Below are 11751 nucleotides of genomic sequence, written 5' to 3'. Positions count from 1 at the left end.
GCTAACAGGTTTACAACACTCTTTTCATTGCAGGAGGACGATGCAATGTTTTTGCCTCTAAAAGTGCAGCTCTCTTGACAAAACGCAGACACTGGAAATCTTTAATTATGTCTGCATTTGGCGAATTGGTGTAGAGGCTCCGGGTTGCTAGGTACAAAACAAGCAAAAACATTGCATCACAAAGGTTTGAGCAAATGCCCTTGACCATTTTTGTGTTCCATAACATTTTGACAGTGTTAAGAAATGGATCCCAAAAAGATGTAATTCACTAATGTTCAAAATTATGTATATATATCCCTCTTTTTTTTAGATTAAAATAAAGACGAGTCATCCAGAACAAGTGAAAATGTGTCTTTTTTCTTTTAACTACATCTGTGCATCTATTTTTTATCCACTCTCAATAATACTGTACAGCATATGGAAAATTTTGCATTTGATTGTATATTTTCATCATTGTGGGGCTGCACAAATATCCTTAAAGAGCAGATCTCCAAGCAGAGCGATGGGCAGGGCTTAGTACTGTGACTCCGCAGAGCCAGGATGTGGGACTGTGTGGAGTATCTTCACAAGTTGCAGCAGGGCCTGGATGGGCTCTGTCAGGTCATGGTCTGGTATCAGCTGGCTGGCCTGCAAGGCTGTGCTGCCAAATCCCTGCGCCTGGCACACAGAAACAAACACAGCAACTGCAGCTGTTAAACCCTCCAGAGAGAGTAAATCTGCCTTATATAATGATATCACTGAAATTGGACCGCAACCCAGTTGACTTATTTACCCCACTTTACCCTTTAGTAAGCTGGTCTGCTGGGCTGTTATGTTATCCTTAATAATTAGGAACGTTTTCAGCAGCATTCATAAAAATAGCTGCAATTTGTTAATAGGGGTTTCAGTATTATATAGCCGGGTCAATAACACTTTTTTTTTTGGTAATTTTGCTTCCATTCACTAGCACAGTGACTTTTAAAGCAAACAATGAAGACGCGACTGATGTGCAGACTTTCAGCATTAAATTGAGGGGTTTATCCCAAATACTGCATTCACTGTTTTAATGGAATTGCAGCCATTTTTATACCCAGTCCCCCCATTTCCAGAGCCTCAGTAACTGGACAAATTACTGACAAACAGTTTCATGCCTGGGTGAGGCCTGTGTTCTTTCATGTTTTCTGGATCTAAATATCTGAAGTTGATTTTCTGATTTTTCTGAAAATAAAAATTAAAAAATATATAAAAGTAGATAGATGAAACCAAGATAAACCAGAATGATGAGAGGAGAGAATTATGGAAAAAGATGGAAACAGCTCGTGACCTGAAGCATACCACATTGTCTGTCAAACACAGTGTAGGTGATGTCATGGCATGGGCATGCATGGCTGCCAGTGGAACCAGGTCACTGGTTTTCATTGTTTATGTGGCTGCTGATAGAAGGAGCAGGATGAATTGTGAAGTATATTTGCCCATACTCTCTGCTTAGATTCAGGCAAATGCTGCAAAACCAATCAGACAGCTCACAATGGATAATGACCCCAAAGCAAACTGCAAAAGGAACTCAAAGAAATTAGATATTACTCAGTGGCCAAGTCAAGTCACCTAATTTAAACCAAATAGCAAGCGTTTCAGTTAAAAATGTATCCTTATCCAAAAACCTGGACATAACTGCATCTACCCACAGCCCCCTCGGTACCATATACAAAGCTGATAAGACTACAGATAGGCTCTTTTATCTAATATTCAGAGAAACTACTTATATTTTCCTCAAAATAATAATGCATCCAAATCGTGATAACTGCCTGTTCTTACACTGATGTACTTTTATAAGTACAGCGCTAAGACAAAAACCCAGAAACCTGTAACATTAACATTACTTTACACAATACCAACTGTGAAACAGTATCACTTTGTAGTGAATACAAGGAGAAAAATCATGATTTAACCAGGGTACCATGGCACACGTGCACACACACACACACACACACACACACACACACACACACACACACACACACACACACACACACACACACACACACACACACACACACACACATATATGGTTGGTGTAGCTGTTGATTGAGTAAAAGAATATCTAAGGTAACTGGATCTTGCCCTGCCTGTAAGCCACAAAATAAAAATAAACGCTGTGAAAAAAAAATCCACATGTGTATCGTTGCTTGTTACATGCTTTATCCTATGTTTACTTGACCTTAGAAGTAGGATCCCATCAGGTCCGTACCAGCCTGATACATAACGTGCTTTGCTGTTTGCTGTGCAGATAGACCCCTATGGCTTTATCTGCCTTGTCGCCTGACATCTCAAAGTTAGAACTGACACACACAAAGAGCTGCAGCTTTAAGAAGAGACTGGAAATCAAGGCCGCAGTCAGAGCGTTGAGACAGTCCCATCAGCTAGTGCTAAGTCCCACCTTATCGTGAGACTTAGCAGTAGACAAATAGAGATAATCCCATCTTCAGACAACACAAGTAGGAAATAGGGAAATGGGGAAATGGGTCACGGTGGCAAACTAAACTTCTAATACCTCACCAGGTGGCTCACCTTGAGGAAGTCTCCTCCTAGGAACGACAACATGGCCAGGCAGTGGGCCACCACTGCAATCCGTGCTGGGTCTTTTCTGGTGTCTTTCTGCTCAAACTCCAACATAGTTCTCAACATCTCATCCACTTCAACTCGCTCGGCTTTGTCTGATTGAAAGGGATGGACACAAAAAAAAAGCATGTCGTCTAGTTTACTGTGGTCTCAAACATGCTTTACCACCTCAAACAATGAAAGAAAGCAAGTGACATGCATGTGTTCAAGTTTGATCAAAACAAACGCCTGTCTGTATGTCTGTGTTGTCCCTTGTAAACATCCCAGATAGCGTGGGAAACTGTTTCGCTGACAGGCTTAGCATTATATGTAGGGCAGCAGCTGTGATACAGGGCAGTGGCATGGATGCTGCACAGCCACAGTAGCGTCAGCAGTGGTCTCTAGTCAGCTCTAAGCAAGCTTGCGTAAATCTGGGGTTTAGCTTTCAGATTGCACAGCAAGACACACTCCAAATATAGAAGTGTTGACCTTATTTTTTCAGTGATACTCCAGTGGAGCTGTTGGCTGTTGACAGTTTGGAGCATGAATGATGGACTGGTGATGTTATTGTCTGATTCTGCTGAACCGCTGAATCGACTAGATTGGTTTTTTAACCTTTTTATACCATATATACAAAACATATATGCAGAGTGGCTGCAACAAACCATAAAAGGAGTCCACCGGTGGATTTTGGATGCTTTCTTTGCGAGTCTCGAGAAGTCTGGTCAGGTGACGGTGCCAAATACGTGCCACCTACAATATGAGCAAAAGAATGTAAAAGGCATAGAAGATAAATTTAGTCTCAAGGGAAATGAGAACATAACTGACCTCAGAGTACAAGGAACGAACAGTGGGCATCTTCCCCTGCTTGGTAAACACATCAGCCATGAGAAAGTAGCCCCGAGAGGTGACTGTGCTATCCAGACCATACTCCTCAGTAGCAAAGTAGATCTGGGGAAATTAAGTTATATACATACTGATGCATACGACACAAAACATGTGCAAAGTGCTTATTGTTCCATTCTCTATTAAAATAATTTCACGCTGCTTTAGTAATGTTGAGGTCCAGGTTTTGGGGAGGCCAGTTCATAACTGGTCTTGTTCCATTGTTTGTTGTTCTAACCAGGTTTGCTTTTACTGCACTTGCAGTGTGTTTGAGCATCAATGTCATGCTGATAAACCAATCAGACACTTTCCAGATGCTTTTGAATGGTGGTATTTGACTGCTATCATTATTCCATCAATTTTGACAAGATCCAAATCATCTCTCCACCATGTTTTACAGATGGCTGTAGACACTCCTCAGGCTTTTCTCACTGTTTCCCTTCCTTAAAAATTTCTGCTTGTCAGCCTTCAACTGCAACTATTTTTGATGGTTAATAAACAGTAGATGGATCAACTCAAGGGCCAGATGGTTCTCTTAGGTTATGTGACAAGTAGATCGTTTTTCTAGGCCACTTCTTCTTTTGAGTTCCCCTTTTCCAGTTTCCTCATTTTTCTTTTAGGACACACAGCAGACCAGGACAAGATATGCCAAGTTTTCAGCTCTTCAGAAATCACTTTGTTAGTGCAAAAATACTATTTTGTGCCTCCCACATTGTGCTGTCTTTGGCATTTTTCATAGCTTCAAAAATGATGTGCTTTTGTGAGAGGTTGCTAGTAACAAAGTACCTGAACAATGAAATTGGCTCTTTGCTAAGTTGTCTGCTTTGTGTAGACATAACACCGGTTCATATCTTTGAGTAAGGTACCATTGTTATGCTTGAATGATTCACGGGTCAATGTTATATGGCTTAACAAACAAGCTAAAAAAACCCTCATTCTTGTGAGAAGAGTCAGGTACAAGGACTGGATTAAAATGAGTAAAAAGAAAACCTTGAAAACTATTGCTCAACACCCCTTTAAAATTCCAAGAAACTCTAATTCAATGCACAATACTGTATCGTACTCAAAAAAACATGCTCGAGCAATAAACAAGCCGTTATGGATTTCATTTGGTTAGCAAATTGCTTCTGCTCCTCACAATATCAATAAAGTTATGAAACAGTTAATGTGCTAATTATGACACAGACATCATTTGCAAAGTTATGCAACGCAGTCTCCAGGTCTCCAGTCGCCACATGGAGGCGGCCCAGGCTCCTGTGGAGCTGGTGGTGGATTGTGAGACCACATTTTGGACTCTTCAACACTGCCCACTCTGCCTGGGACAGGAAATCTGCCACAAGGTCTAGATTACCCAAACCTGGAGATGCACACACACACACACGGTCATGCATGAAACATCACACGATAAGAGAACATTTGAACTGAGAAGCCGTTTTGTGCTTGTTTCTCACCCATGTTGGCTTCAGCCAGCAGCAGGTAGGCAGGGACCAGCTGGACGGTGTTAGGGCCATGAACGTCTATGGAACAGCGCAGGCAGAGCTGAGCAGCAGGCAGAGCCTCTTGGTGTTTTCCCTCAGATAGCTTACTTTGAGCCACCAACCTGCAAATCTCAATAAGCTCTGCCTATATAAGAAATCAAATCCAAGATAGGCATCAAATTAAAATATCTTATTTCCTCTTAAAATAAAACACTATCTCAGTTGTCTAGACACTAATGCCTCTATTTGACTGTTCCTCTCAGCTGTAACACATATTTTTTCCAGAATCTATATTCCAAAATTAGGAGCTACAACCTAGACCTGGACTTTGTGCACCATAATGACAAATCATATAAAGAAAAAGGGAAAATAAACCATTCAAGGAATAATAATATAGTCCTTTTTTGTATTTTCTTTGACAGTAAGAAATGCAACCTAGACTCAAACTTCAGAACTTCATATTTTTTTTCTCCTAATATGTGGTGCCAGTGATTTCCACGCATCCTCACCTTTTTAATTTGTGTTTCAGTGTGACTGGTCTGTTGGAGACTGCGGAGTGTCAGGGCGCGGATGGGAACAAGCAGCTGACAAATTCTCTTGTGGATCCCCACCCAGTCAGCCTGCTGGTGCTCTGCAGCACTGGATGTTTTAAAAACCCACAGGTCATTCGGTCATATTTATATTCTCTTAAACCACCTCAGGACTTTGTGAGAAGCATTTTTATGCATAATAAGTCTCCCCCGTGCACACTGAGGCTGATGTTTTCCTGGCAATGAAGCTATTGATAAAGAATCACGATTTATGACATAAGCTGAGCTGCAGCTCATACTTGTTGTGAATGATTTAAACATATGGATCAGGCTCACCCCTCTTGTCCAGACAGATACTATTATGTGTGCTTGACAGTAAAAATCTCTGTGCAGTAACAGCTTGTTTGGATTCTGCTAACATTTTCAGGGCAGAGTCTCTCTGATTCAGGAGATATCATCTGAGTACACAGAGGGCATACTAAATTATATGCCATTACATAACTGGTCTGTAATTTTGTTCATCTGGCTCTCCTCTTCTGCACACTTGTGTGGAAACTGTCCTGCTTTTCAGCGGGTTTTTTTCCCCCCTACTGTGAAAAATGTGCGCTCATTCCAGTGTACTTGTGGTTATATGATCTTCAGTGAGAAGCAGCGAGCTGGACCTAGAAATCTGACCATGTCATATCAACAGTAGCACTGACACAGCTTGTGCTTGTGAGAGTACAGAGACAGACAGAAAGGCACACACAGAGATAAACACAAATCAAGTGGTCTCTTCAGGATGTACTCTCTTGTCCCCGCTGAGTTTTCTATGCAAAATACACCAAACAATCACCACACACATGACTCGCATGCCAAAGTAGGATGACTTAAGACTAACCATGTGTATTACTTTGGCTCAATCCATGACTGGGAATAGCTCAGTATGTTTGCTTCACGTGTAATTAAAGATTTTAAGAATCCTGAGAACCTGATTCTTATTGTCTGACATATATATGTATCTATATTTATATCTATGTTTTTTTTTAAAATAAAACCAAAAATTGTGCCTCTCATTCACCCATTTTAAAGACTGAAAGGATGGCAGCCACAATAAGCATCTGTAAGCTGCCTGAGACTGGCTTTAGTTGCTCATCCCTTTCCATAAATCCCTACAGGGAGTGATCTCGCCACATGCTCCTCTTCACTACCCACAGTGTGTGCCAACGGGGAAACTGTCCAGCACCATGTTATGGTCTGGAACCGCATATAAAACAGTGTCAAAGAAGGTAACGTCGGGTTTACATAAAAGCTGAAGCTCAGCAAATTATATTATGAAAACAACACGCAGGCAACCGAACAAAAATAAGCGTTGTGGTAATGTATTTTCCAGCTGTTCCGCTCCCTCCTCATGACAATCACACTAAAACGCCCTCCTTACCGACGTGTTATGTATGTGTGAGCGTGGGAGGGGGAAAAAACATGGCGAACGCTGCCACCTAGCGTTCAACCCGTAAACACGGTTCTGACCAAACCATATAAACTAAACACAATACATGCCTTTAAAAAAAATATATCTATCTATCTATCTATGAATAACGGATCAGTCGTTAGCACGGGCATCGCCCTGCCACAGCTCGGATAAACTGAGCTTACCAGTAAAAAGTGACTCGACACTTGCTACATTGCAGGCGGGCTTCTCTTTGGCAAAGCTCGCAGAACTTTTCCGCTCCTTTGGGCAAGGCAAGAGGAATTATCGCGGACGCTTGAGATTCAGCTTCCATTATTGCTACGAAGCTCGTTTATGAGTCGATATGAGCTTCATTTTGCAACATAAAAAGCAGCTTTTAAGCTATTAGCTTCCAAAGCTAGTACCTGTTAGGTTTCCCTGTTTAGTTTATGGTTGACATGGCAACAGCCTCAGCAGTTTCCCTCCCTGACGTAAAGCTGGTTTGAAAACACAATAGAGACTTAAAGCTTTGTGGTTTTGTCCGATATTTATTAAGAATATATATATTTATACATAAAAAAATATTAGGGGAATAGGCAAATTAAAAGAAATTCAAATGCCTCTTAATAAGGCCAGTGTCACTTACTTATGGATTACTTTATGTGGTTAGCACATTACAGCGAACAGTAAGTGAATAACAAAATACTTTTTGCAGTGAAAATGTCTCAAAATAGGCAAGCATTAAACATTTTAAATCCTAAGTTTTTTTTTCCTCTCAGCAAACATGTCTATACAAATAAAAACATCAGCAACATTTTAAGAAACATAACATAGGCACGTGCCTCTTTCCAACAATAGGTGGGGTTGACATTGTGTTCCTTTTTTTAGATCACTACTTCTTGCGCAGATGAATGTATAAGACGCCGCTACACAGCAACAATGGGACACACACCCAAGCCAGGATGAAGCAGTAGCCAAAGTGTCCTGTCAGCTTTTTTTCAAGGATTTCCTTGTTGTGTATTGCGTAGATGAGTGCTGCAGAAAAGGCTGTCAGGCCTAAAACACATACACAAAAAAAACATACACACAATAATAATTGGTTAATGGGTCAGATAGTAGAAACGTTTGTAGTGTTAGTACCTACTAATTAGGTCACATAAAGTATAGTGGGAGCAACAACAGCATATACTTTGGATGACCAACACAGATCCATGTCATTCATATTTTATCAGGAGTAGTGGCTACTGCCTCAAAGAAGACATTTAAAAACAGGGGTGATCTCAAATATTTCAGGTGACATGTTTAAAAAAAATAAATGCACATATTGTAAGTGACAGAGGAGAGGGAGGTCTGGGGATCTCTGCTTAGACTCCCACCCCTGCTTTCCAGATAAGAGGCAGAAAATAGATAGATATATTATTATTATTATTATTATTATTATTATTTTAATAGTATAAGTCATATGATTACAAAAAAAGAAACTTCAGCATTAATCTACCAGATACCTTTCCACAAGCAGGTTATTGTAATAGGCTTGAGTAGCATAATAATAAGCACTCTTTAATTTGTCATACTTTTCAAATGCCCTGATCACACAGTGGCACTATATTTTGCAAGCTACTTCACTCCACTGTTACCTGCAAAGATTTGACACAGTCCGGTGAAGTAGAAGAGACCGCCCCTAGACATGGTGAACAGCAGACCCAGGAACACCAGGAAGGAGACCGATGAGAAGACCACCGAGAGAACCATTAAGACCTGCACTGCCTGGAGCCATTCTGAAGAAGTAAACCATTCCCTGAGTCACATTTTTACCTTCGAGGGAGAGCTATTTCATTTTACAGCAATATACAATCTGGAACAAAAACTTACGAGTTTCAGTGTTGGGTGAACACAGCCAGCTTTCTGTGGAGTTGTCATACCTGCAGCTGTGCCATAGGTCTGAGGTTTCCATCCCTTCCCACACCCACCAAGACTTAAAAAAGAGATCAGACATTACACACAGAGTCAGCTATGTCACACATACGAAAAATAAACACTCACCACTTCCTAAAGTTGACTGTTACCTTCTCCATGGTTGCAATAATCAGGATTGCCAGAGTGACGAGATGCAGCAGGGTGACAAACATCAGCAGGTACGGCATTTTTAATTACCTGCCAAAATCAAACACGACATTTTTTTAGGTTTCCTGAGCCACTGGCATCCGGCGCAGTAAAGGAAATTGTGTGTGAAGCTTTTAATGTGTTTGTTGGTTCCACAGTGAAAGCCAGTGTTGGGCACCTTTCCTGTTTTTGAAACTTTAAATGGAAAAATCTGAGGAGCTGAACAGAGTTTTCTCTGTGTTACATAAGACCACAGAGAAGTGATTTCTAAAACTTCTCTTTGACTGGGCATGTGTGTTTACAGCCTACTACAGCAAAATAACCTGTGTGGACCCAGTGAAATCTAAGTAGCGGCAAAATAATTACTCAGTTAACCTCTCTGCTCCTCTGAAGGCTTCTTTCATCATGAAAGGGTTAATGGTCTGTAATTAATCCACATTTAAATGCGGATTGAATCCAAATCTACTTGTAAACTTGGAGTAAATCAGTCTGAGGGGAAAAAAGATTTGATATTATACTTTAGTGTACCAAACTGCTAAACTGGCTGTCATAGCAGCTAATAGTTAAGAGTTCTTTTAATTTCATAATAAATAGAAATTCAAGGAGACAAAAAGCAGAGGAGGAGGAAGAAGGAGGGTTACAGGAAAAGAAGAAACAGGAAAAATTGCCTGTAAAGATCTTTATCTGAAGGAGAGGACAATTTGGATGGGCGGTGGAGTCACAATTACTCTCAAATTATATCATTACGCTTGAGTTCACCCATCGCATTAAAGTGCAAAGAAAAAATCAACTGAAAATGATCATTTTTGTGCGAGAAATCTCAAATACAGGCATTACAGTAATACAGTATGTGATACAATCACTGCCTTTAGCCAGGCTGATAACTGACGTGGTCTACAAATTGTTAAATGTGATGAAATGTTATGTTGTTGGTACCTTGTTAAATTACGTGATTTAACAAGATATTTAAAGAAGTTGCATCAAAATTCAAAGAAAGCTCTACTTACCCTGGATGTGGCTTATTCACTTGAACTAGATCTCAGCAGCGTAGCAGCAGCTTCCCCGCTCTACACTATAGTAGCCCCTCTTGGTGGTCCACTCTTTTCTCGCTTAGCCACACCCCCTTTATTTTGGTCACTTACTCCCAAAGTTTCCAGGGTGAACGCCTATTTCCTCTCTGCAGCACAGAGCTCCCTTTTGCCCTGACTCGTCACCATCCAAAAAAAGTCTCAAGTGAGACCCGCCTATATGCAGTGGAGACACACAAAACCACATGAAAAGATTTTTTCAGTAAACAGACCACTTAAAGTGCTCTCCGGTGTACGTGCTGCCCTATCTCACTCATTCATGTTGGTGTAGACATGAAAAATAAACACTCAGTTGCAACATAGCCAGTGGAGACTGCGCTTGTCGCACAGAAAACGTGGGCGCGATAAAACAAATGGCATAGACTGTTCAGGCACTTATATTAATATGAAAACACTGTTTAGAGCAAGGGTGTCAAACATAAGGCCACGGGAGCCAAAGCTAACTCCAATCCAGCCCACGGCATTGGTTTGGAAAATGTGAAGGAAGGGATCAGTTTTGAACTTTAAACTATATTTTCTTAAGTTTGACATCTTTTTCTACATTCATACTACACAAAAGTAATTAAGTAATAGAAAAACAATTAAGTTTGACAGGATTTTGTTTTCACTAACTACTATATAAATTTCAGTTTTTCTTTTTAGCAAGAAAAAATTCTTGGGACAGAAATCTGTTTTCTGGGCAGTTAGCTACCAGAGCCTTTCCTGCAAGTGTGCGCATTTATTTAATACAACTTCAACCCAAAGAGTCGTGCAGACCAATTTCTTTCCTTTTTACAGCAGAATATCTTTATCATGTAGAAAAACTGAGCCGTACAGTTGGAATTGACATTTTTAATTTGAAGGTGACATTTTTAATTTGAAGGCAAGTGGTCTCCCTCTCCAAAGTTTCACAGGGAGAGAGCAGAGTTGTTGCGGAGTGTTTGTAGACAAGTTATCGTCTTCTGTGCAAAATTTGGGCGACTGCAGCAATCTGCTAGCGACCAAAGTAATGTCAAGGAGATTTTACGGATACCTCTTTGTGACCAATTTCAACTTGCGACTGCCCTCTGGCAACCATTGTCAGCCAGGCTGGGAATACAGATTTATCCATCGCCTGAGTGAGTGGGGCCTTATTAATTTACCGTGGGGCTCAGGTGGTTGTCTACCAATTGTAATGGCGGTGGATCTGACTGTGACCCAGTACAGATGTTGATAAGTAGGGCAAGGTGTTGCCTATCAAATGCACTTGATTTAAGAGATCCATGAACAACTATGATAGCTCTATAAAAGCTGAAGTTTTGGCAGCATTCAGCTGCATGCACACAATGTTAACACAATGCCACAATATTCTCAGGAGTGGACATTCCATCAAAATTCACCCCAAGGTCAAACCATGCAATGCTTAGGGAAATTCCACAAAACCCAAGAGCTACATCTGAGACTCTACAGGCCACAAAAAAGAGTTTAAAATTTGAAGTTCATGACAGCACAATTAGAAAAAGACTGAACAAGTATGGCGGTTTGTTTGGAAGTTTAAAAGCCCTGCCAAGAGAAAAGTTTATTCTCTCTCTACAAAACCCCCCTAAAACAAAACATAGCAACACGGCTTAGGATTGCAAGGTTGCACCTAAACAAATCCCAGCACTTCCCCAGGCCTACAGTTTGTGGAAGTTATAACAAAG

At 40.7% G+C, this 11751-nt stretch overlaps 2 protein-coding genes across 2 annotated transcripts; both read right to left on the bottom strand.

The window, feature by feature from the left end:
* Window positions 1-499: 499 nt before the first annotated feature.
* On the bottom strand, window positions 500-7233 carry zmynd12 (zinc finger, MYND-type containing 12). Its single transcript, XM_063465044.1, has 8 exons — window positions 7106-7233; window positions 5450-5579; window positions 4914-5085; window positions 4650-4819; window positions 3406-3528; window positions 3243-3330; window positions 2548-2693; window positions 500-657 (listed from the first exon to the last, which is right to left on the bottom strand). Exons 1-8 carry the CDS (start codon window positions 7231-7233, stop codon window positions 514-516), a joined length of 1101 nt encoding a protein of 366 aa, XP_063321114.1. The 3' UTR covers window positions 500-513.
* A 205-nt stretch (window positions 7234-7438) lies between these two features.
* Window positions 7439-10102, bottom strand: LOC134618949 (epithelial membrane protein 3-like). Its single transcript, XM_063464596.1, has 5 exons — window positions 10010-10102; window positions 8966-9053; window positions 8772-8874; window positions 8537-8677; window positions 7439-7955 (listed from the first exon to the last, which is right to left on the bottom strand). Exons 2-5 carry the CDS (start codon window positions 9041-9043, stop codon window positions 7792-7794), a joined length of 486 nt encoding a protein of 161 aa, XP_063320666.1. The 5' UTR covers window positions 9044-9053; window positions 10010-10102; the 3' UTR covers window positions 7439-7791.
* Between the last annotated feature and the right edge of the window lie 1649 nt (window positions 10103-11751).

This window comes from Pelmatolapia mariae, linkage group LG20 (assembly GCF_036321145.2).
Source record: "Pelmatolapia mariae isolate MD_Pm_ZW linkage group LG20, Pm_UMD_F_2, whole genome shotgun sequence".
Taxonomy (NCBI): Eukaryota; Metazoa; Chordata; class Actinopteri; order Cichliformes; family Cichlidae; genus Pelmatolapia; species Pelmatolapia mariae.
This window is presented reverse-complemented; position numbering and strand designations above follow the sequence as displayed.